The sequence below is a fragment of the Dasypus novemcinctus genome, chromosome 9 (genome assembly GCF_030445035.2).
Source record: "Dasypus novemcinctus isolate mDasNov1 chromosome 9, mDasNov1.1.hap2, whole genome shotgun sequence".
Lineage (NCBI taxonomy): Eukaryota > Metazoa > Chordata > Mammalia > Cingulata > Dasypodidae > Dasypus > Dasypus novemcinctus.
The window spans coordinates 93,375,998-93,403,311 of record NC_080681.1 but is presented as its reverse complement, the minus strand read 5'-3'; the positions used below and the strand labels follow the sequence as shown (position 1 = coordinate 93,403,311).

At 37.6% G+C, this 27,314-nt stretch overlaps 1 protein-coding gene across 9 annotated transcripts in view; it reads right to left on the bottom strand.

Moving 5' to 3' along the window:
- Positions 1-27,314, bottom strand: part of SCMH1 (Scm polycomb group protein homolog 1) — a 198,985-nt gene that overhangs the window by 66,250 nt on the left and 105,421 nt on the right. For all 9 annotated transcript variants that reach the window (XM_058303796.2, XM_071217521.1, XM_058303797.1 and 6 more), the window contains one exon: positions 183-415. In XM_058303796.2, coding sequence (XP_058159779.1) covers positions 183-415 — 233 coding nt within the window. The remainder of the gene's footprint in view (positions 1-182; positions 416-27,314) is intronic.

Sequence of the window (27,314 nt, the reverse complement as noted above, 5' to 3'; positions counted from 1 at the left end):
TAATATTATCAACTTCCAGGTAAGTAGGATAAGTGAGGGTGATAATCTAGGTGATTCTTCTTCAAAGCACACACAAGGTGGAGAAGAGGGTCAGACATGCCCTTTTCCAAGATGGATGATATAGATGAGTTATCCCTTTTTAACCACTATTCCTTTCTATGGAAATCCACATTTTTACCTACCTTACTGCCAGGTTTGGGACCCCTCTTCTTTGGGAATTTCAAAGGTTCAGCTGACTTGGATGGGGTGGAGATGGGATGGGGAATTAGGGTCTTGGGTGTCCGGCCCCGCTTCTTTCCTGGTTTACGCCCCCTCTGCCCTGGTTGATGCTCCAAGACAGTTTTGGTGCTGCTCTGGATGCTGGGCTTCTCAGTGTTCACATCAGACGCAGGATAGGGATTCTTTGGAATCACAACTGCAAGAAAAAGACTCATGCTATCACCTCCTCCTTCCCCCTGAATGCCCATCCCAGCCAGAAGGAAAAAGGACTTGCCAGCTCTGCTCAGATAGTTTTATACCTAGGAGCTAGTTCCCTGGCATTTGGCCCAATGTTGGAAAAATCTCAAAAGAGAAATGAATTTAGTTTGGCTAGAGTTGGAAGTTTTAAATTATTTCTGGCAGATGAGGAAAAAATGATAAAATTTTCTTTCCAAGGTATCTTAGAGCTAAGTTGAAGTCGAGGCATACCAACAGAACCATAGGCTTGGAGTTGGAAGTGTACAATCCTCTCCTGCTAAGAATGAAGATCTGAGGCTCAGAAGAGGAAATGATGCCTTCCCCAGGTCACACAGTAAGTGGGGATAAGGACTGAAGTTTTGAGACTGAGCCCTAACAACCAAGTCAGGGGCTTTTTATATTAATCTACTTGAAGTTTTAGTATACTACTGCAGTGTGGAATACTGAAACAGATGGAGATATAAATCTGACAGCATTTCTCCTTACCTTAAAAACCTTTGCTCCCTATTACTTTTAAGGCAAAAACGCACAACCTTTACCCTGTTATCGAAGCACTTTGTGACTCTGCCCCTACCTTGTTCTTCAGTCATATCTGATGTTACTTTCCACCATCCACCTCTACAATCCAACTACACTGTTTTCTGGACACTATTCCTTTACAAAGCTGAACTCTCAATCCTCATCAGTGTCAAATATATCAACACTAAGGGACACCACCTTATTGAGACCTTCTCAGACCAGCTCCCAACTAAGTGAAAATTCCCTCCCACCACCCTGCATCTGCAAAGCATTAGGTAGATATCTCAGTTAGAGCACATCTCAATTTTACTCAAATCATCTGTTTCCTTCTAAAACTGAGAATTCTTGAGGTAAGGGATATCTAATTCATTCCACAAATACCTACTGAGCAGTTACTACAGGTTAGGCACTGTTCTAAGCCCTGGGGATAGAACAGTGAACAAAAAGACATCTTTTCTATGCTCATGGAGCTTACCTACTAATGGAGCAGACAGAAAATAAACGAACAAAGAAATATACAATACAATGCCAGATAGTTGTAAGTACTATGATGAAAACTAAAATAAGATAAGGAGATAGGTTGGGAAGGGGTACTATTTTAGATAGAATAATAAGGGAAGTTATTTCTGAGGAGATAACACTTGCATAGAGCCCCAAAATGAGGTAACCGCACAAGTTTTATGAAGATCTGATGGAATAAAGTTCCAAGTTGAAGGTATAACGAGTACAAAGATTCTGAGGTGGAAATGTGTTTCAAGAATAGAAGGGAGGTAAGTATGGCTAGAACTGACTGAGCAAAAGTGAGAGTGGAGGAAAATTAGGTTAGAGAAAGAGTAGCAGTAAGATTGTACAGAACCTCATAGGTTGTGAATGAATGTGAACTTATTTTAGTATGAAGGAAAGCAGGGGAGGAACACTACACCAGGGGTTCTTAACCTTTTTTGTTCCATGGACCCCTTTGCCAGTCAGGTGAAAGCCATGGGCCCCTTACCAAGTCCATACTATACTGTGCCTTATTTAATAAATATATCATACCTGTACCAACATGTCCCCACAAGAATAATGTTTTTTTGAATTTAAATTCAAGCTCATGGACCCCTTGTTAAGAAGCCCTGCTCTACACTGTATGTATGGGGGATTATGGTGGTTTGAAGCTGAAATACGTTCTTAAATCTAATCCATTCCTGTGGGTGGGAACCCATTGTAAGAAGGACCTTTTGATGAGCTTACTTTAGTTAAGGTGTGACCCACCTCAATCAGGATGGGTCTTAATCCCATTTTTGGAATCCTTTATAAACTAATGAATTAAGATGTGAGAGAGAAAGCCACAGAAGTAAGAAGCTGAAATCAGTGAAACCCAGAAGAGAAGGGAGGGACCAGCAGACACTGTCATGTGCCTTGCCTTGTGACAAAGGAGCCAAGGATTGCTGGCAGTTGGTCTTTGGGAAGAAGCATCATCTTGATGCTCTGATTTGGATATTTTCCCAGCCTCAAAACTGTAAATGAATAAATTCCCATTGTTTAACCTGACCCATTTCATGGTATTTGCTTTGAGCAGCCTACAAAACTAAAACAGGGATTTGGGGGATTTTATTAAGTACCTCATAAAAGACATATCCAAGTCTTAATTCAATTCCTATGAGTGTTAGCCCATTTGTAAAACAGTAGTTTTGAGTATGTTAAGATGAGTTGGGGGGGGTGTAGAGAGTGGGGTATATGGGAACCTCTTATATTTGTTAACGTAACATTTTGTGTGATCTATGTTATCTTTAAAAAAATTTTTTAATATGGTGAAAAAAATACAAAAGAAGAGGTGAGTTAGAGTTGCGACTCATTTGTGAACAGGATGTTCAAAGATCAATTTAGGTGTGGCCAAACAGAATCAAGATGGGCCTTAATCCATATGAGGCCTTATAAAGAAGAAACTGGACATGTGAGTAGAAGTCAGAAATCAGAGAAAGACACAGGAAGAAACCAAGGATGTTACCAGGTGATGGAGGAATGCTATCATCAGAATGTTGCTAACTCTGGGAGAAAGCATGGCTTTGCCAATATCTTGGTTTTGGACTCCTAGCCTTGAAACTATGAGCCGATAAATTCTTGTAATGTAAACCAACCCACTGTGTAGTATTTGTCATAGTAGCTCTGGCAAATTAAGATAAGGGGAAACTGATTAATAAGCTATTGTAGTGGTAGATAGTAGATGATGGGCAATTCTTATGCTTATAAGCATATAATAGATCATGGCAATGTTGCTGATGCTACAAAAAGAAAAAGCCAGATAAATTCTTTTAAAAGACATTGCAGAGCTACAGAAATCATAATTAGATGAACTATAATTCCAGATAGAGGAAACGGCCCTTTTGATGGAGCTGGTATTTTTTCCTTCACTGAGGGCATATGCCAATTTTAGACATGGACTATGCAGAGGAGTTCTACCTGGATATGTGTGGCCAATTTTTCCCAGGGGCATTTGCTGAGTTATGAGCCTACACATGGGACCTGCAAAGCTAGGCTGAGAGCTTAAAGGCAGAACAAAATCACCCATAATCTTGTGGTTTTAGGAGACAAAGTCCCACTAGAAGAAGAAGGCCTACTTCAAACACAAAGCTGCTCTCTGCATCAAGATATATGCAATATTTTGGAAGTACTAGGATTAAAAGGTAAAAATACTAGGTCTAGAGCCTCTCAAAGATAGGACAATCTCCTGCAATTTTTCATGAATGAGACAGAGATCTGTTGGGTTCTCAATTAAAAGCCCAAGAGGGCCCATCCCCCAGGAACAGGGATAAACTAGAGGTACAATCCAGCCCTGATCAAGTTCAATCCATGATTACCCTATTAGTCTAAGAGAGGAAAGGAAGAAATCTTTCTGATGGAAGATATGAGCTGGAACTTCAATAGTTATCTTACATAAAATTCCCAATATATATTAAAAATTATTAGATTAAAAAATAGGGGAAAAGATGAACAAAATGTAAAACAGATGGATAATGCCTAGAGAAAATTGGAATATATAAAAAAATTAAATGTACATCCTAGAGATAAAAAGTAAAATATTAGAAATTAGGAACTCATTGGATGGGTTTAAGCACAAATAAGATTCAGCAGAAGACAGGATTAGTGAACTTGAAGAAAGGTCAATAAAAAACACCCAAAGTAAAGTAGTAAGAAAATGAATATGGAAAAGTAGATTAGATTCCTGATTTCAAAACTTACTATAAAGCCAAAAATCAAAATAGTGTGGTACTTACTTGTATAAAGGTAGACATATAATCCAATGGGATAAAACTCAGAATCCAGAAATAAACCCACATACCCAAAACTGAATGGTTTTTGACAAGGATGCCACATCCATTCAGTGGAAAAAGAATAGTCTCTTCAACAAATGGGGCTGGGAAAATTGGATATCAACAAGCTGAAGAAAGAAACCAGATGCCTACCTTACACCATACACAAAAATTAGCTCAAAATGAATCAACATCCTAAACAGAAGAGCTAAAACCATAAAACTCTTAAAAGAAAAAAATAGGGTAAAATCCTCATGACCTTGGATTTGGCAATATATTCTTAGATATGACAACAAAAGCATGAGCGACAGATAAATTCAACTTCGTCAAAATCCAACTTCCGTGCATCAAAGGACATATCAAGAAAGTAAAAAGACAACCTACAGAATTGGAGAAAATAGTTGCCAATCATGTCTCATAAGTATTTAATATCCAGAATATATAAAGAATTCTTATAATACAACAAAAAAGAAAAACTACCCAGTTTAAAAAAAGGCAAAGACAAGCTAACACAGAACCAATTTGCAAAGGCCATGAAAGGTGTTTTTCATTTGGTTTGTTTGGTTTTGTTATCTTCTGGCACTCAAGAAATCTGTTATAACAGGAGCTGGATACAAACTCAAGGAATAGATAGTTCAGGGACTAAATGCCAGAGTTAACACTTTAAAATAATAAAATGAATAGTGTGTAACAAAAGATTAAAAGACAAACAAAGAAACAGGAAATGATGGCAAAGGAACAGGATAAAAATCTAGGAAATATCAACAATGAAGATCAGACTGGATATACCAAAGACCTTAAACAACACATTTGAAATGAGTTAGGCTGAGGAACAGAAAGAAAAAACAATTAAAAACCCCAAAATAGGCTAAAAGACCTGTGGGATATGATCAAGCATACTATTACATACATTATGGGAGTCCTAGAAGTAGAAGAAAGAGAGAAAGGGGCAGAAAGAATATGCATAGAAATAATGGCAAAAAAATCCCCGAACTTATCAAAAGACTGACTATTCATACCCAAGAATCCCAAAGAACCCCAAACAGGATAAACTCTAAGAAAAACATGCCCAGAACATAGTAGTCAAACTGTCGGATGCAAAGGAGAAGGAGAAAGTTGTAAAAGCTGCAAGAGAAAAGCAATGTGTTATGTATAAGAGTCCTAATAAGATTAATGTCAATTTCTCATCAGAAAGGCGAGAATGCAGTGGGACTAAATATTTAAAGTATTGAAATGATACAATTACCAATCAAGAATTTTATATTCAGTGAGATTATCTTCCAAAAACAGGGGAGAGAGTAAGATATTCCCTGATAAGCAGAAGTTGAGGGAGTTTGTTAACCCTGGATGTGCCCTACATGCCCTGCTAAAGGGAGTTTCAGAATGAAAGGAAAGGACACTAGCCAATGCATCAAAGCAGAATAAAGAAATAAAGATCCCTGTGTAAAGATAATCACATGGCTAATGATAACAGACAATACTATTGTACTGTAATGTTTGTACACAAGTCTACTTTTTACTTCTTACAGTTTCTAAAATGTAAATGCATAAAAAGCAATTCTATGATTCTGGATATACAATGTATAAAGATCTAATTTTTAACAACTACAACAAAAAGGTAGGGGATGGAAAGGTATAGGAACAGTGTTTGCATATGCTATTGAAGTTAAGTTAGTACAATATCAAACCTGACTGTTATAGATTTAGGATGTTAAATTTTATCCCCATGCTAACAAATAAAATATATGAAAAATACATACAAAGAAATAAGGTACTCAAAATGATACAATACAAAAAATTAAATAGGAAGATGGCACTGTCAAGAATAGTTGGTATCCATGTCCGAGGTCAAGCAACATCCACCCAGACACACACAAAAAATCAAATAAATATGAAAGGAGGCCTTAAGGGAAGAACTGAGAGGCAAAATAGGTATAAAACTTACAAAAACCAGGTAACAAAATGGAAGAAGTACTGCATTATCAGTAATGACTTAAAATGTAAATGGATTAAATTCTTCAAACGGCAGAGATTGGCAGAATGGATAAAAAAGCATCACTGAACTATATGCTGCTTACAAGAGAGTCACGTTACATTCAAAGACATAAGTAAGTAGAAAGTGAAAGGATGACAAAAAAATATACCATGCAAACAATAAATAAAAGAGAGAAAAGTAGCTATGTCGATAGCAGATAAAATAGATTTAAAGTCCAATAGTGTTATGAGGGACAAGGAAGGTCACTATATACTGATAAAGGTGTCAATTCAACAAGAAAGCGTAATGATTATAAATACATACACACCTAATGGCAGAACTCCAAAATATATGAGGCAAATATTGATAGATTTGAAGGGAGAAACAGTTCTACTTAAATAGGAGACTTCAATACACCAATTTTAATGATGGATAGAATATCCAGACAGAATTTCAATAAGGAAATAAAAGACTTGAATGATACTATAAACCAACTAGACCTAACAGCAGAAAACACATTCTTCTCTAAGGTACATGGATCATTCTCCAATATAGATCATTTAGGTCACAAAAGAAGCCTCAATAAATTAAAAAATATTGAAATGGTACAATGTATTTTCTTTGGTCACAATATAATGAAACTAAAAATTAGTAATGGGGGAAAAATGGAAAACATACAGAATGTGGAAAATATGCTATGCATGCTTAAACAACAAGTGGGTCAAAACAAGAGAAATTAGGAAATACCTTGGGGCTAATGATAATGAAAATACAACATACCAAAACCTTTGCAAGGCAAAAAAGGCCATGCTGAGAGGGAGATTTATAGCTCCAAATATTAATATTAAAAAAAAAGAAATATCTCAAATCAGAGACCTAAACTCAGAACTAGAGGATATGGGAAAAGAAGAGCAAATTAATCCCAAAGCCAGCAGAAGGAAGGAAATGATAAAGATTAGACATAAGTGAAATAGAGAATAAAAAAATAACAGAGATTCAATGAAACTAAAAGTTGGCTCTTTGAAAAGATCAATAAAATTGATATACCCTTAGCTAGACTGACAAAGAAAAAAGAGAGACCATGCAAATGACTAAAATCAGAAATGAAAGGGGGACATTACTACCAGCCCCAGAGAAATAAAATGGATTATAAGTGAATACTATGAACTGTATGCAACAAATTAGATAACTTAAATGAAATGGACAAATTTCCAGAAATAACACAAACTACCTACAGTGGCTGAAGAAGAAAAAAAGCATCACAATAGATGAATAACAAATAAAGAGATGGATTCGGTAATCAAACACCTCCCAACAAAGAAAAGCCTAGGACTAAATGGTTTCCCTGGTGAATATTACCAAATACTTCAAGAAGAATTAACACCAACCCTGCTCAAACTCTTTCAAAAAATTGAAGAGGAGTAACATTCTCTAACTCATTCTATGAGGCCAGCATCACCCTCATACCAAAGGCAGATAAAGATACCATAGGAAAAGTAAATTATAGACCAATATTTTTTATGAATATAGATGTAAAAAGTTCTCAACAAAATACTAACAAACCAAATACAACAGCACATTAAAATAATTATACAATGTGATCAAGTGGGATTTATCCCTGGCATGCAAAGAAGGTTCAACGCAGGAAAATCAATTAATGTAATATACTACATTAATAGAATGAAGGAAAATTCAAACCACATGATCATCTCATTTGACACAGAAAAGGCATTTGATAAAATTCAGCACCTTCTTGATGAAAATACTATAAAATTAAGATTAGAAGGAAATTTCTCCACCATCATAAAAAGCATATATGAAAAACCCACAGCTATTCGACAGTGACAGACTGAAAGCCTTCCCTCTAAGATCAGGAAAGATAAGAATGCCCACTGTCACTACAGTTATTCAGTATTGTATTGGAAGTTCTTGCCAGAACAATTTGTCAAGAAAAAGAAAAAAAAGGGCATCCAAATAGGAAAGAAGTGAAACTTTCCCGATTTGAAGATGACCTCATCCCATATATAGAAAATCCTGAAAAATGTACAACAAAGCTAAAAGTTAATTAATGAATTCAGTAAAGTGGTGTGGACTAAGATCAACAGGCAAAAATCAGTAGCATTTCTATATCCTAGTAAATGAACAATCTGAAGAGGAAATTAAGAAAAACAATACATTTTTATTAGCAACTGGAAGAATCAAACATCTATGAATAAATATAACCAAGGATATAAAAGACATACATGGAAAATGACAAACTTTTGCTATAAGAAATCAAAGAAGATCTAAGTAATGGAAGAACATTCCATGCTCATAGATTGGAAGACTAAATATTATTAAGATATCAATTCTACCCAAAGTGATTTACAGATTCAATGCAATCCCAATCAAATTTTTTTGCAGAAATGGAAAAGGCAATCATCAATTTACATGGAAGGGTAAGGGGATTCAAGTTGTAAAACCATCTTTAAAAAGAAGTAAGTTAGAGTACTCACACCACCAATTTAAAAACTTGTTACAAAGCTGCAGTGATCAGAACAGCATGGTCTGACACAAGGACAGACATACAGAACAATGGTATTTAATTGAGATATTAGAAAAAGACTCAATTTCACAACAGTGTCAACTCTACTCAACTGGAAAAGAATAGTCTCTTCAACAAATAGTGCTGGGAAAACTGGACATCCATACACAAAAGAATAATAGATGACTCCTATCACACAACAAATACAAAAATTAAGTTGAAATGGATCAAAGACTTAAATGTAAAAACTGGTAGTATAAAACTCCTAGAAGAAAACACAGGGCAGGATCTTTAGGATATTGTATTACACAATGGTTTTTTAGACTTTAAACCAGAAGCACAAGCAAGAAAGGCAAAATAGATAAATAGGGATCCATGAAAATTAAAAACTCTTGTGCATTAAAGGACTTCATCATTCCTATAAAAAGACAACCTACTCAATGGGAGAAAATATTTGGAAACTACATATCTAATTAGGGTTTAATATCCAGAATTTATAAAGAAATCCTACAACTCAACCACAAAAAGACAAACAACCTAGTTAAAAAATGGGCAAGGGAAGCAGATTTGGCTCAACTGATAGAGCATCCACCTACCACATGGGAGGTCCAGGGTTCAAACCCATGGCCTCCTGATCAGTGTAGTGAGTTGGCCCACGTGCAGAACTGATGGGCGCAAGGAGTGCTGTGCCATGCAGGGATGTCCCCTGCGTAGGGGAGCCCCACTTTCAAGGAGTATGCCCTGCAAGGAGAACTGCCCCGTGTGAAAAAAGTGCAGCCTGCCCAGGAGAGGCACCGCACACATGGAAAGCTGACGCAGCAAGATGACACAACAAAAAGAGATGCAGATTCCTGGTGCCGCTGACAAGAATGCAATTGGACACAGAAGCACACGCTGCGAATGGACACAGAGAGCAGACAATGGGGGAGGAGAAGGGGAGAGAAATAAATAAAAAATAAATCTTTAAAAAAATGGGCAAAAGACTAGCATAGATGTTTCCCCAAAATGTCTATTTATGGACAAAAAAAGCACATGAAAAAATGTTCAATGTCATTAGCCATTAGAGAAATGCAAATCAAAACCATGAGATATCATTTCACACCTACTAGAATGACTACTACTAAAGAAGTGAAAAATAACAAGTGTGGGAAAGAATGTGGAGAAAAAGGAACACTTGTTCATTGTTGGTAAGAATGTAAAATGGTACGGCTGCTAAATGGTACGGCTGCTGTGGAAAACAGTTTGGTGGTTCTTCAGAAGTACTGAATTACCATATGACTCAGCAACCTAACTTTTAGGTATATACTGAAAAGAATAGAAAGCAGTGACATGAACAGAAAATGCACGCTGATGTTCATAGTGGCATTATTCAGAATTGTCAAAAGATGGAAGCAATGCAAGTGCCCATCAACAGAAGAATGGATAAACAAAATGTGGTATACACATATAATGTAATATTATTCAGCAATGAAAAGGAATAAAATTCCGATACAAGTGACAACATGGATGAATGTTAAAGACATCGTGTTGCATGAAATAAGCCAGAAAACAACAGACAAATATTCTATTAACTCAGTGATACAAAATAATTAGAACAAGCAAATTCATAGAGTCAGAAACTAGAATACAGGTTACCAGGAGCTGGGGGAGGTGTATAGAATGCAAAGTTAGTGCTTAATTGGTACAGTGTTTCCTGTTTGGGATGATGGAAATGTTTTGGTTAATGGATGGTGGTGATAATAGCACAATATTGTGAATGTAATTAACATCACTGAATTATATATCTGGATGTAGTCAAAAGGGAAATTTTAATTTGCACATATATTACTAAACTAAAAAGACAAAAAAACAGCCAGGGGACTGCACAATACAGACTGTGAAGCCCAATATAAATTATGGACAATAGTACAATTATACAATTATAATTATATATAAATACAATTATAATAATAGTCTCTCATCAACTATAACAAAGGTACTATTTAATACAAAATGTTAGTAATGAGGACAAATAAATGGGAACTCTGTATTTTCAGCATGACTTTTCTGTAAACCTATGTAGCAGTTTGATATGGTTATAAATTCCAAAAATAGATATTGGATTATGCTTGTAATCTGATCTGTACCTGGGCATGATTGTGTTATGATGAAGGCATGGCAAAGAACAGAGTTGAGGATTTCTGTTGTTGGAGTTTTGATGTTGGAGTTTGATGCTGAAGGCTTAAGCTAGAGCCCCAGAAAGTAAGCATGCAGAGAAAAGAGAAGCCAGCCCTAGGAAGAAAGGAACCTTGAACCCAGAGAAAAGCAAGCCCCAGGAATGTAGGAACTGAGGAAGCCTGAACCCTCACAGACATCGGCAGTCATCTTGCCCCAAATAGACTTTGGTGAGGGCAGTAACTTATGCTTTATGGCCTGGTATCTGTAAGCTCCTACCCCAAATAAATACCCTTTATAAAAACCAACCAAGTTCTGGTATTTGCATCAGCACCCCTCTGGCTGACTAATAAAACCTATAACTACTCTAATAAAAAATAAAAACAAAACAAAAAAGGGGCAAAGGACTTGAATAGATAATTCTCCAAAGAAGATATAAAATGGCCAATAAGCAACATGAAAAGATGTTCAGCATCATTAGTCATTAGAGAAATACAAATCAAAATTACAAGATACCACTTCACTCTAAGATGGTCGGTATATATATATTTTTAAATGGAAGAAGTGTTCTTGAGGATGTGGAGAAATTGGCGTCCTTGTATATTGGTGATGGTAAGTATGAAATGATGCAGCCACTAAGGAAAACAGTTTGGTGGTCCCCATTTGAACCTGGAAATTCCATTCCTAGACACTTACCCCAAAGAAATGAAAGCAGGGACTCAAATAGATAATTATTTGCCAGTGTTCAGATATAACAGCATTTTTCACCATAGCCAAAAGGTGGAAACAAAAACCAAGTATCCAAAAACTGATGAATGGATAAACAAAATGTGGCACAATACAATATTGTATTGTATTGTACAGACAATATAATACTATGCTAAGTGAAACAAGCTAGACACAAAAGGACAAATATGGTATGATTCCATGAAGTAAGGTATCTATAATATGGAAATTCATAGAGACAGAGAGTAGATTAGAGATTACCAGGAGCTGATAGGTGGAGGGGAAGGAGAATGGGGAATTGTTACTAGATGGGTACAGAGTTCCAGTTTTGGGTGATGAAAAATTTGGTAAATGTACTGATTTTGATATGGTACTATTGTTAGAAAATTTTCATTTAAAAAATACACACTAAATTTGAGGTGCAAAGGTACAGTATAAGTGCAGTTAATGTCAAATGGCTCAGGAAACAAATGTATTATACATAGAGAGAGACCGGTAATGCAAATGTGGTAAGTTAATATTTGGGATCTTGATGAAGTTAGGTAAACAGAAATTCTTTGTACTATTGCTGTAATTTTTCTATAAAGGTGAAATTACATCAAAATAAAAACTTTAAAAACTTCAGAGAGAGAAGACAGCATAGACACAGAGTTGCTCAAAAACAAAAAACAAAAACAAAAACAAAAACATGACTATAGGAAGACATATGGATAGTTTTGTGGGGCTAAGTCCCTAAGGAGCAGCAAGTTAAAAGAAAGGCTGGAGTCAGCTTGAGGAGAGTCTAAATGACACTTTGGAACCTACACAGGGTGGGTACTAAGATTATATATAGGGAAAAGGTATTACTAAGGTCCACTGTAAAGGTAGAAGCACATCTAAGGCAAGGCAGTCATTCTAGTAGCAGCACATAAAGGTATACAGAAGTGGTCTCTCTTCCTTGACAAACTTATGATCTGTGCACATATGTATATATCTATTTCTTATTCCCCTGGCCATAATGACCAATAATGGTGCTAAAAGGCAGACAGAAACTGTTAAGACCAAAAACAGAGAGGAAGTAGTTTGTACATGGTTGCTTCCTAATGACAACAGTTGGTTATTAATGGAGTTAATTTGGCTTAAAAGGAATTGGCATTTATTGAGGCCCTACTATAAAAGAGGTACCATACTGTGGGCAATAGCAAAATAGACTGTCATCATTGCCACTAAAATTTACTAGGGTGCATAAGCAAAATATACTGACAGATAACACAGTAGACTTTGAAGTTATGCTTCTTACGAATATATTTAGAAAATTTAAAAAATAAAGAAAAAAAAAGAAAAAAGAATATATTAGTATCCCTATTTAACAGATGAGGCAACTGACAGTTAAGTAACTTGGCCACAATCACATAAGTAATGTGGCAGGGCTGGAATTGGAATCCAGAATGTCTAACTCCAAAGTCTTTGCTCTTTCCATCATACCATATACCTTCCCACTTACTATTTTAAGATTCATTCATTAATTTAATTTGTTCATTCATTCATTCATTCAACAAACATTCTGTATTTTGCTAGGTTCTGTTGCATGAAGTAGGGGTACAGTGGTGAACAAAGTTTCTGCTCTCATGGAGCTTGTATTCTAGTATAAGACTGACAATAAACAAATAAATAAAAAAGTAATATCAGATGTGGTAAGTATTCTGAACAAAATAAAACTGAGCAATGTGATAAAGACTAATTGAGGTATGGTTAAAAAAGGCTCTTTGAGGAGGTGACATCTGAGCTGAAACTGGTATGCCAAGAAGGAATCAGATATGTGAGCATCTAGGGCAGTGTTCCAGGCAGAGGAAACAGCATACGCAAATACTCTATTGGAAATAATGAGGCTTGACTTGTTTAAGAAAGGAAAAGAATGCCAGAGATGACTTCAATAGGGTGATAAATGGAAAGAAGGGTACAAGATGGAGTCAGAAAAATAGGCTGAGTCAGATCATGTGGGGCCTCCTCGGTCATGGTAAGGATATGATAAGATTTACTCTTGAAAAAGAGTACCCTGTATACTCTGTGGAGAATGAAATATAGGAAAGCAAGATTGGAACCAGAAACATCCGGAGGCTACTGCAGAAGTCCATCCAAGGAGTAGTAGCTGAGATTAATGTGAAAGCTGCAAGGGTGAAAAGAAGTAGATAAATACAAGATATATTTTGTAAGTAGAGTTGACAGCAGTGCTGAATTAGATGGAGTGGGAAGAGAGAAAGAGGAATTCAGGATGAAATTTAGAGTTTTGCTCATTTACCTGGTAGGGAAGACTAGACAGAGCAGGTTCAAGAGGAGGCAGATTAGGATTAAGAATCTGTTTTGGCCATGTTATATTCCAGATTTAGCTATCCAACAGAGATGACAAGTAGGTAGCAAAATAAATGAGCCTGGAGCTCAGCAGAAAGGTCAAGGATAGAGATATACCTTTGGTAGACAGTATATAATGACATGGGATGAATGAAATCACTTAGGGAGAGAATGTATAGAGTAGAATAGAAGGAGGCCTAGGACAGAGCCCTGGGACACTTCAACAACTAGAGGCTGAGAAGAGAACACCAGCAAAAGGAGACTGAGAAGACATAGTTACCTAGAGAGTGAAATATCCTGCAAGCTGAGAAAGGGAGTATTTCGAGAGAGAGGCAAGTGATCAACTGTGATGAAAGTTGAAGAAGCTGGGCAAGATGAGGACAGAGAAGGATTTTTTTAAAAAATTAATTAATTTATTTTTAATGCTACATTAAAAAAATATGAGGCCCCCATATACCCCCCACCCCCCTTACCCCCCTCTTCCCATAACCACAACCTCCTCCATCATCATGGGACATTCGTTGCACTTGGTCAATACATCTCTGAGCACTGCTGCACCACGTGGTCAATGGTCCATACTATAGTCTACACTCTTCCCCAGGCCACCCAGTGGGCCCTGGGAGGACATACAATGTCCAGTAACTGTCCCTGCAGTACCATCCAGGACACCTCCAAGTCCTGAAAATGCCCCCACATCACATCTCCTCTTCCTATTCCCACCCTCGGCAGCTACCATGTCCACTTTCTCCATCTCAGTGTTACATTTACTTCCACTACTAATCACATTAGTTCCAGAATAGAGTATCAGTAAGTCCACTCTAATCCATACTCTCTTCCTCCATTCTGTGGACCCTGGGATGGCTATGTCCACTCCACCCCTCTATCAAGAGGGTGCCTCGACTCCACTTGGATGATGGATGCAATTCTCCTGTTTGCAGTCTTGGCTCCCTGGTGTGGTGGTTGACTTTCTTCACCTCCCTGTTAGCTGGCTGGGGTAAGTCCAATAAACCGGAGGGTAGGAGTTGCAAGTCTGAGAAGGATTTGATAACATGGAGGGCAATGCGTTCTTGGAAAGAGCAGCTACACTGGAATGGTGGGGGCAGAGGAGCAATTAGAGAGGTTGAGAAGAGAATGAAGTCAAGGAAATGGAAATAGTGGCCATAGATCTGTTCTGGCTTTTTTTTTTTTTTAGAGAAGTTTCACTGTGTGTGTGGTAGGCAGAATGACCCTCCAAAGATGTCCATGCCCTAACCCCTGAAACAGTAAATATGTTACTTTACATGTCAAAGAGATTTTTAAAAGTAAGTTTAAAAAAACAGCGTATCCTAGATTATAAGGTGGGTGCAACCAACCTAATTACATGAGTACTTAGAAGCAGAGAGGTAGGAGAGATGAGGTAGAAGGGAAGAGCAAAGAGATTGGACATATAAGGAGTGTTGACTTTGAAGGTGAAGGCGGCCATAAATAAGGGGATGTGAGCAGTCTCTAGAAGCTGCGTATGACCCCTAGGCAACACACAGCAAAGAAATGGGGACCCTAGTCCTCCAACTGTGTGGAACTGAATCCTACCAACAACCTGAATGAGCCTGGAAGCAGATTCCCTCCTGAAAGCTTCCAGATAAGAGCCCAGGTTGGCTGGCAATGATTATGGCCTTGTCACACCTGGAACAGAGAAATCAGTTGATCTAACCAAGACTTCTGATCTACAGAATTGTGAGAAAATAATTTTTGTTGTTTTCAGTCACTAAGTTTGTGGTGATTTGTTAAAGCTGCAACAGAAAAGTAATACAGTAGAACTTCAGAGACATGAGGAACTAGCTAGAAGGGAGATGCAAGGTCAATGGAGAGTTTTGAAAGATGGAGATAGAACATGTATTATGCTGATGATAATATTTTAGGAAGGAGGAGTTGGGGGAAGAAACCAGTGCTATAAATGAGAGAGGAAAGAAAGGATGCAAACAAGAGAACAAGGAGAGGGGTTGGCTTTTGACAGAGCAGGGACTCTTTATCTATTGTAATAGCAAGATAGGAACTATAAACTTAGCCATGGCTTCCCTGTGCTGTTCTGGTGCAGTTCTGCAAAAGCCTGCCTCTGGGGAATCAATGGTGACACTGAACTCTTCCCCTTGGATGTATACTATTGGTTCCTTAGAAGCAATTCATTCAAATACAAAGATCTCTTAGGAATATGGAGGTGAGAGTGCACCTTACATTTCTTTAGGGTCTTTTACACAGTGCATCATTCCAGTTCAGCTTGGATGAATGGCTAACGAGTGTGCTTTGGAGACATACAGACTTGGATTTAAATCCTATCTCCAATACATACTAGCTGTATGATATTGGGCAAGTCACAAACTCTTGGGGCATTAAAAAAAATCAGATTAATAATATTTATTTCACAACATTGTATGAGTTACAATAACCTAATTATAGTAAGAGAGTGATGTGATTCAAAAGTCAGATTCAGTGAAAAGTTTGTGGGCTTTGGAATAAAAAAGATCTGGTTTCTACCTTGGATCAGCTATCCCTAAGAGGTATGATCTTGTATAAGTCCCTTAATGTTTCTGAGTCTACTACCTCATCTGTAAAATGGAGATAACCTCCCTTATAGTGGTGCTTGAAAATTAAGTAAGCTGCAGTAAAGAACCCAAGACTTACCAGGTCCACAACCAATGTTTACTGTATTTCCTTCAATTCTCTTAATCCTTATGTCCTGGACTTTTGGTGAAATAAAGTTTTGTTGATGTTTTTTAAATTGCTAGTAACAGGGATTTACCCTTTGGAGAAGAGAAGTGATAGAAGTGGTAGACAGAGAATTCAAGTTTCTTGATTCCTGGTCCAATACACTTTCCTCACTATGCTACAATGTCCTGAATTCCTATAAAGTTCCTCACTTTGACTCATTTTTCCACCCTTAAATACATATACTCAATGTGTGTGCAAGCACATGTGCATGCACACACACACACACTCCCTACCTCACTATATTATAATGTAACACCACATTTTGTTGTACTTCACTTTATTGAGCCTCACAGATACTGGATTTTTTACAAACTGAATGTTTGTGACAAACCTGCATTGAGCAAGTCTAATGGTGCTATTTTTCCAACAGCATGTGCTTCCTTCATGTCTCTGTGTTACATTTTGATAATTCTTGCAATATTTCAAAGTTTCTCATTATTATTATATCTGTTATGGTGACCTGTGATCTTTGATGTTACTATTTTAATTGTTTTGGGTGCCACAAACCGTGCCTATAAGACAGCAAACTTACTTGATAAATGTGTGTGTTCTAATAGTTCTACTTCTCTCCCTCTTCTCAGGTCTCCCTTTTCCCTGAGATACAACAATATTGAAATTAGGTGAAAAATAGCCCTACAAAGGCTAAGTGAAAGGAAGAGTTGCACATCTGTTGCTTTAAATTAAGAGTTCAAAATGGCTGAGCTTAGTGAAGAATGCATGTGGAAACCAAGACAGGGTGAAAGCTAGGCCTCTTGTGCCAAACAATTAGCTAAGTTGTGAAGACAAAGGAACAGTTCTTGAAGAAAATTAAAAGTGCTACTCCAGTGGACATACAAAAGATAAGAAAGTACAACAGCCTTATTGCTGATACAGAGAAAGTTTTAGTGGTCTGGATAGAAGGTCATATCAGCCACAATATTCTCTTAAACCAAAGCTTAATCAAGACCAAGGCCCAAACTCTCTTCAACTCTATGAAGTCTGAGAGAGGTGAGGAAGCTGCAAAAGAAAAGTTTGAAGCTAGCAGAGGATGCTTTATGAAGTTTATGGAAAGAAGCCACCTCCTTAACATAAAAGTTTAGGGCGAAGCAGCAAGGTCTTATATAGAAGCTGCAGTAAGTTATCCAGATCTAACTAAGATAATTGATGAAAGTGGTTACACTAACCAATAGATTTTCAATGTAGACAAAACAGCTTCAAAGGACAGGCTGACTCTTGTTAGGGGCTAATGCAGCTGGTGATTTTCAGTTGAAGTCACTGCTCACTGACCATTTTGAAAATCCTAGGGCCATTAAGAATTATGCTAAATCTACTCTGCCTATGCTTTATAAATGGAACAACAAAGCCTGGATGACAGCACATTTGTTTACAACATGGCTTAATGACTATTTTAAACCCACTGTTGAGACCTCTGCTCAGAGAAAAACACTCCTTTCAAAATATTACTACTCACTGACAACACACCTGGTCACCCAAGAGTTCTGATGGAGAAGTATAATGAGAATGTCGTTTTCATGCCTGCTAACAAAAGAGCCATTCTGCAGTCCACGGATCAAGGACTCATTTAAACCTCAAGTCTTATTATTTCAGAAATATATTTCATAAGGTAATAGGCTGCCATAGATAGTGACTTCTCTGATGGATATGGGCAAAATAAATTGAAAAACTTCTAGGGGAATTTATCATTCAAGATGCCATTGAGAACATTTGTGATTTATGGGAGGAGATCAAAATATCAGCACTGGAAGGTGTTGAATTCCAACCCTCATGGATGACTTTGAGGGGCTCAAGACTTCAGTGGAAGAAGTGATTATACATGTGGTGGAAACAGCAAGAGAAATGGAATTAGAAGATGTGACTGAATTGCTGAAATCTCCTGATAAAACATCAGTGCCTGAGAAGTTCCTCCTTATGGATAAGCAAACAAAGTGGTTTCTTTGAGATGGAATCTACTGCTGGTGAATATGCAGTGAACACTGTTGAAATGACAACAAAGGATTTAGAATATTACATAAGCTTAGATGATAAAGCTGTGGTAGAGGGTTTGAGTGGACTGACTCCAATTTTGAACGAAGTTCTACTGTGGGTAAAATGCTAAGAAACATATAGCAGGGGAAGCATAGAGAGATTGAGAGGTGAAGAATTTTCTTGTTTGCATTTTTGTCTATTATTGTTGAAATAATGAAAATGCTCTAATAATGACTGAAGTGATGAATGCACAACTATGTGATTATACCAAATACCACTGATTGTACATTTTGGATGAACTGTATGCTTTATAAATATGTACCAATAAAATTGATTTGTTTAAAAAACTGTTAACAAAACAGAGAACTCTTTTGTGAAAGGAAGAGCCAATTGATGTGGAAAAGTTCAGTGCTGTTTTAGTTTAAGGAACTGCCACACCCACCCCAACCTTCAGCAACCACCACCATGGTCTGTCAACAGATATCAACATCAAGGCAAAACCTTCCCACCAGCAAAAAGACTACGACTTGCTGAAGGCTCAGATAATGGCTAAAATTTTTTAGCAATAAAGCATTTTGTAATTAAGGATGTATATTAGTTTTTAGACAAAATGCTATTGCTTACTTAATAGACTAAAGTGTAAACAAAAGTTTTACATGCACTGGTAAGCCAGTAGGCCAAAAGATTCATATGTCTTGCTTTATTGTGATGGTCTGGAACTGAACCCACAATACCCCAGAGGTAAGCCTGTATTTGGTCTAAATCCACTCTACTGTTTATATTTTCACCTCTAAAATATTGATTCTAATCAATAAAACTGTCCCAAACTTTAATTTGCATGTTGGCCTTAACCAAAAGTATTTTGGCTAAATACCACATTAACATAATTTTATGCCTTGGGGAATGGGAGTAGAACTGTTCATTTTCCAATTACTTTTTTTTTGAACTTACCTTTTTTTTTATTAGTAGTTTTTTTGTATTTTTTAAAGATACATATATCATACAAAATGTTATATTAAAAAATATGAGGATCCCATATACCCTCACTCTCCACCCCACCCCCCACTCCTCTTACATCATCAAATTCTTTCATAGTTGTGCAACATTCATTGCATTTGATGAATACATTTTGGAACACTGCTACACAGCATAGATTATAGTTCACACAGTAGTTTATACTCTCTCCCACATCTCCTACATCTGTCCCTGCAATATCATTCAGGACAACTCCATCTCAGCAGGATCTCAGAGACAGCCAAAGTAGACACAACGCCAAATATTGGTGCTCCTGAGAACTACAGAGACACCCAGGTCCTATGGTCATGACAGATGGCTCTGGAGTTCAGTGCCTTGCCAGTGGGCCCTATTTTGGAATTTGTGCTCCTGCATGTGATGGAGTTGGACTCAGATATGACCTCTCTACACATGCCTCCTCTTTTTTATTGCACTAGTGGTTGGTGCTGGGGCTGGTATATGCTTGGGAGACTTGAATCTCTGGACTGACTGTGTGCCAGTTGGGCCCTGATCCTCAGCAGAGTTGCAGCACCTACTCTCTAGTTCATTGGATTTACCCAGGCCAGCTAACAGGGAGATGGGGATAGTTAGCCACCACACCAGGGAACCAAGAGAGTCTACAATTGCAAGCAGGAGAATTCCATCCATCAGCCATGTGGGATCTAAGGCCCCTTTCGAGTTAGATGTGGAGTGGGCATCGCCACCCAAAATTAAATATCGATTAGATTGGACTTACTGGTATTCTACTATAGAATTATTGTGACTCTAGCAATGGAAGAAACTGTATCATTGATGTAAGACATTCAAATCTGTGATCAGAAGAAAGTTCACAACCTCAAAATGAATCTTTACCAATAAAATAGTTAAGGTGAATACAAATAATGAGTTATTAAGAAAATAAAATTTCATAATGAACATAAATGAATTATGTTTCCAACCCAAAAAGAGTTGGAGAAAGGAAACAAAGTAAACCACAAGAAAGCACAAGGAAGGAAATCATAAAGATATATGTAGAAATTAATAATGTAGAGAACACAAGACTATTAGATCAATTTCAGAAATCAAAATCCTGGGTTCTTTGGGAAAAATATCAGCAAAGTAGACAAATCATTAGCTCACTGAATTAAGAGACTGAATCAGTTATCAAAAACCTCCCAACAAAGAAAGCCTAGGAGCAGAGAGATTGCCTAGTGAATTCTTCCAAATATTTAAAGAATTAACACAATTCTCAAACTCTCCCCCAAAAATTTAGAAGGAATACTCCCTAACTCATTCTATGAAGCCAGCATTCCTGTTACCAAAGCTATACATAAATACATATGCAAAAATCCTCAAAAGTGGCATTTTTTGCAGAAATAGAAAAACCCAACCTAAAATTCATACGTAATCTCAAGAGATTCCGAAGAGACAAAACAATCTTGAAAGAGATGAACAAAGTTGGAAGACTCAAATTTCCTGCTTTCAAAAAACTTACTACAAGAGCTACTGTAATAAAAATAGGGTGGTACAGGCATAAGGCTAGACATATAGAGCACTGGAATAAAATATAAAGCCCAGAAATAAACCTTCATGTATATGATCAATTTATTTTTGATAAGGGTGCCATGACCATTCAATAGGAAAAGGACTAGTCTTTTCAACAAATAGTGCTATAAAAACTGGATATCTACATACAAAAGAATGAAGTTGGATCCTGCATTATAGCATATACAAAAATTAACTGATAATCAAAGACCTAATTTTAAGACCTACGTGGAAAATCTTCATGACCTTGGATTTGGCAATAGATTCTTAGATGTGGCATCAAAAGCATGCGCAACGAAAGAAAATAATAGAAAAATTGGTCTTCATAAAAATTAAAAATGCTGCCAGGAGAGTTATTAGACAACCTACAGAATGGGAGAAAACATTTGCAAATCATATGTCTGATAAGAGTTTAATAGGAACCGGACTTGGTCCAGTGGTTAGGGTGTCCGTCTATCACATGGGAGGTCTGTGGTTCAAACCCCGGGCCTCCTTGACCTGTGTGGAGCTGGCCCATGCGCAGTGCTGATGTGCACAAGGAGTGCCGTGCCACCCAGGGGTGTCCCCTGCATAGGGGAGCCCCATGCGCAAGTAGTGTGCCCCATAAGGAGAGCTGCCCAGCGCGAAAGAAAGTGCAGCCTGCCTAAGAATGGTGCCGTCCACAAGGAGAGCTGACACAACAAAAAAAGAAACACAGATTCCCGTGCCACTGACAACAACAGAAGCGGGCAAAGAAGAAGATGCAGCAAATAGACACAGAGAACAGACAACCAGGGCTGGGGGCGGAGAGGGGAGAGAAATAAATAAATAAATAAATCTTAAAAAAAAAAAAAAGAGTTTAATACCCAGGATATATAAAGAGTTACTCAACAACAAAACCAATTTAAAAATGGGTAAGGCACTTAAATAGACATTTCTCCAAAAATAAACAAATGACCAACAAGCACATGAAAAGAAGCTCCACACTGTAAGCCATTAGAGAAATGCAAATCAAAACCCAGTGAGAGGAAAGCAGATGTGGCTCAAGCGACTGGGCTCCTGTCTACCATCTGGGAGGACCTGGGTTCGGTTTCTGGATTTTCCTGGTGAAGCTGGCCCGAGCCCATGGAGAGCTGAAGGCCTGCACCTGTGCCCGTGGAGAGCTGATGGCCCATGACCATGGAGAGCTGGCATAGCAAGATGACGCAACAAAGGGAGACAGGTAGACACAGAGGAATGTGCAGTGAACGGATTCAGAGAGTGGACAGTGAGCACAAGCGGCAAAGGGTGGGGTAAATAAATAAAATAAATCTTTAAAAAAATACAAAAACAATGAGATACCACTTCACACCCACTAGGATGGCTATTATTAAAAAATGGAAAATTTCAAATGTTGGTGAGGATGTGTAGAAACTGGAAGTCTTATGTATTGTTGGTGTGAATGTAAAATGGTGTAGCTGCTGTGGAAAACAGTTTAGTGACTGCCTGAAAAATAAAACAGAATTACTGGGAAGCAGATGTGGCTCAAGCAATTGGGCTCCCACCTACCATATAGAAGGTCCAGGGTTTCAGTACTGGGACCTCCTGGTGAAGGCAAGCTGGCCTGTGTGGTGAGCTGACCTGAGTGGAGGGCTGGCCCACATGGAGTGCTGGCCTGCATGGAGAGCTGGTGCAGCAAGATGACACAACAAAAAGAGACAGAGAGGAGAGACAATAAGAGATGCAGCAGACCAGGGAGCTGAGATGGTGCAAGAGATTGAGCGCCTCTCTCTCACTCTAGAAGGTCCCAGGATTGGTTGCCAGTGCTGCGTAAAGAGAAGACAAGTAGACACAGAAGAACATGCAGCGAATGGACACAGAGAGCAGACAATGGGGGGGAGGGAAGAGGGGGAAGGGAGTGTGGAATAAATAAATAAATCTTTAAAAACAAAACAAAAAAGATTATTATATGACCCAGCAATTTCACTTCTAGGAATATATCCCCCAAAATACGAAACAGGTACTCAAGCAGGTACTTGTACACTAATGTTCATAGCAGCATTATACACAATAGCCCAAAGGTGGAAACAACCCGAGTGCCCCAAAACAGATGTTTGATGAAATAAAATGTGGCATATACATACAATGGAATATTACTCAAACATAAAAAGGAATGATGTTCTGCTAGATTCAACGACATGGGTAAACCCTGAAGATGTCATATTGAGTGAAATAAGTCAGACATAAAAGGGCAAATAATACATGATTTCACTTATATGAAATAACCAGAATATGCAAATTCATAGGGATAGAAAAGTATGAAAGAGGTTACCAAAGACTGGGAGGAAGGAGATATGGGAAGTTACTGATTCATGGGTACAGAGTTTCTGTTTAAGATGATGAAAAAGTTACAATACTGTGAATGCACCAAATGCACTGAATTGTACACTTAAAAATGGTTAAAATGATAGATTTTAAGTTATGGATATTATACCATGTGATGGTTAAGTTCATGTGTCACCTTGCCTAGGTTATGGTGTCCAGTTGTTTGGTCAAGGAAGAACTGGCCTATTACTGTTAGGATATTTTGTATACGTAAATAATCAGAAAATTGATTACATCTATGGCTGGTTACATCTACAGTCAACTAAGGAGATTGCCTTTAATAATAAGAGAAGTCTCATCTAATCAGTTGAAGTCCGTAAAAAGAAAAGTGATGATTTCAGCAAGAAGGGAGAATTTCTTTCTCTAGTCAGCTAACCAGTTTCTCCCAGGGAATTCATCAAAAACCTTCAGTGGAGTTCCCAGCTTAGGGTCTGTCCCACAGAGTTTGGACTTGCCTATCCCCACAGTTGTGTGAGCTAATTTGTAAAATAAGTATCATAATAATTGTATCAGTGTGTATGTGTATGTGTGTGTGTTCTGTTTCCCTGGATAATCTTAACTAACACAGATTTTACAATTTAAAAAAAAGAAGAAAAAAGAGAAGAGCATGACTTTTTCCAGAGAAATTGTCTGTTTGTCTCAAATTCTTTTCTTTCAACTCTACTGCTAAGACCTAAGATTAGATCCTCATCATCTCTTGCCTTAATCAATGAAATGACCAACTATCTCAGCTACCTGCCTCTGGTTTACCCTGACCCATTTTTATCTCTATACTTTATTTAACAGGTCATAAAGATCTGTTTAAGGCACAAGTGTGACCATGTCACTCCTTGGTTAAAACCCTTCAATGGTCTCTTCTTAGTTCCTTTGAGCAGGCCCTGTTTATTCTCTGCATAGGCCTTGTGTTTCCTATTTCTGCATCGTTTTTTCTCTCTTGGCTTGTGCCTTGCCCATGTTAGGTCCCCTGGAACATCCTTTCCTATTGTTTCTCACTTGGTTACCAACTCTAGACATCCTAATGGTTATCTCTAAATCCCTTTGAGGCTTAGAGAAGTGAAATGTGGAATAGGAAAAAGAACATTGATTTTGAAGTAAAAAACCCATGGAGCTAGGTTCAGGCCCTTGCTCTATTTCATAATAGCTGTATAACCTAAAGCAAATCATGTAACCTCTCTGAGTTATGGGATATTATGAGGTTTAACTGAGACAAAGTTTGAGAATGTGGATGTGATAAACAGTGATATGAAGTAGGGATTCAAATTTTAGTTCTTATTCTTGCCTCTAATCTTTCTCAGCTTTGGTTTCCTTGTAGGCAAAAAAGGGCATATACCATGATCCCCCAAATGGGGGTACACATGGAGGAAGGGTAGGGAGCTTTACTGAGATAGTGTATCAAAACACCTGTAACTGTATTTGGCATCTACTGTGATCACTGGAGAATATGAATAGAAAAATACAACCCTTATCCTTCAATGAATCAGGCCACAGTATAGTCCCTTCTCTAAGGGAAGTGAGAGTGCACCAGTTAGACCATTCCTATAGCATTGGGTTCACTTTAGTAATAACACTCTAAACTGGACTGAAATGGATCAAGAGAAATGAGTTCAAGATGATGAGGGTTTTAGAAACTATCCAATCTTAGAAATGTATGGGAAAAAAAAGAACTGGAGGAACAAGAGTACCAAGAGCTATCTGAAAAAGTTACAGGTGAAAAAATAAACATTATTAGAACTAATTGATAGATAGTGGGGGAGAGCAGACACCAGCTCAAAAAAAAAAAAAAAAAAGGATATTTTTTTAGCTATTGGAGCTATTTCCAAAATACTCCTTTGAAAGGTTGTAATCTCCCTGTCCCTGGAAGAATTTAAATAAGTGCTAGATGAGCATTTTAGGGGATGTTCTCAGGGGGAGCCTTGAATTAGGTGGGAAGTTGATTTAGATAACCTCTGAAGTCTTCTAACCCTGAGATTCTAGGATTCTATATGGCTTTTTACCTTCTTTATGCCTCACAAACAGTACTGAGGAAACTAACTGAATCTTAAGCAAAGTAATTTTTAGATGGGAAAGAACACAGTAATACTGAAGACTTTAAGAAACAGGAAGCTGTTAAACTCATGTTGGTAGGTATAATTTTCAAGTTCTAGTTTTGGCTTGAAAGCTTGACAGCAAATACTTAACAGCTGTCTTCCTTGAAGTGATCAAGCGCATTTCGTTTTGAAAAAATATCTGCCAAATAGCCAAGTTAGTTCTTATTTTAAGAAAAGATGGTGTTCCATGGAAAAAAAAAAAAAAAAAAGGCTGGTTCCAAACAATCCACACACATACTGCTCTCCATACCTGGATATTTTAAAGATGGAGAAATTGAACTCAGAGTTTCAAAGACTTGCAAAAGGCCACACAGCTAGAGCTAGGTTTTGAACTTAGCTCCTTTGGACTCCAAAGTCTATGCTCTTTCCACTACGTTACCCTGAAACCAATAAACAAACAAAGAGTGTACACCCAAAATAAAGGAAAGAAAATAAGAACTAAATATTCCTAATTATAATAATGATAGGTATCAGGACACTTCTGTCTTCTAAATTTTTGAAATAATCCTTAGTTAGCAGTCTTAGTGGCCCATTGTCAGCTCTTTATTCTCTGCAGCAACAACTTAGCATGCGGAATTGGAAACGGATTCATAAAACGTAAGCAAGCTCAGCTTGTGTGTGTGTCTCTACGTGAACAATGGAAATGAACAGGGGGAAACCCATTTGGTTTATCAGCTTCCTGGACTAGGATCTTGTTTTCACTCACTGCAGTGCATCATTGGCCTTAGCATGGTAATTTAGAGGATGTGTTCTTTATTAGCTTTGCTCAACTTGGCTGGGTTCATCTATGTCTTGCCAGCTGGGCCAATACCAAGGTTGAAACTCCACTCCTCTAAGTTCCAATTCCTTTAATAAAGTATGGGTTTCCTCCTGCTCTCATCTAGCTCAGTTAACAGTTTTGGTTTTCCATATCCAACTCCTTTCACTCCTGACTCACTCCTCAGCATGGGTAGAAGACCTCTGCAACTACAAAGACATTCCATGTTTTCCTGGGTACTTTTAGGCTGATATATCTGTAGAGAAAGGGGAAAACAGAAGGATAACTGAAATCATGTGTCATTGGGTCAATCCAACTTCAAAAGGCTCCTACTATTGAAACTCAAAAAAGTGACTGACCTTAGTTGTCTAGGGCAATAGGGAAGAGGATTTCAGCAAGTGGGTGGCTATGCTTCTCAGAAGATAGTCTATTAATAGTCTGGCCAAACCCAGGTCCCTTAGCAAGATGGCATGAAAGCACATTGTTAACCAGTCACACAAACACACACATTCCAGCTTTCCTTAGCAAGAGAGACAATGGATTTTAAAAGCTTACAAACTCCTGCCTTCTTGCAACATCACCCTCATAACCTCCTGCTTTTCTTTGCTGTTTAAAGAAGTGCCATCTTGATACACATGAATGTCTGTTTTGTTTTTCTTCTAGTAAGTTACTATTAAGACTTAGAAAATCTCATTTGTAACTGTAATATCTCCTCAGAAATCATCCAGGGAAGTAAGGAAAAAACTTAATACCATAAAGCTTATATTATCTGTTTCTAATATGATTTTCCTAAGAACCACATATACTTATTTAAAATAGATTTTGCAGATTCATGTATATTGATGCTGGCACATTGCAGGTGTTACAATAAAAACTTGCCAAAGAAAATTGCGAGGGTTCTGTCTTC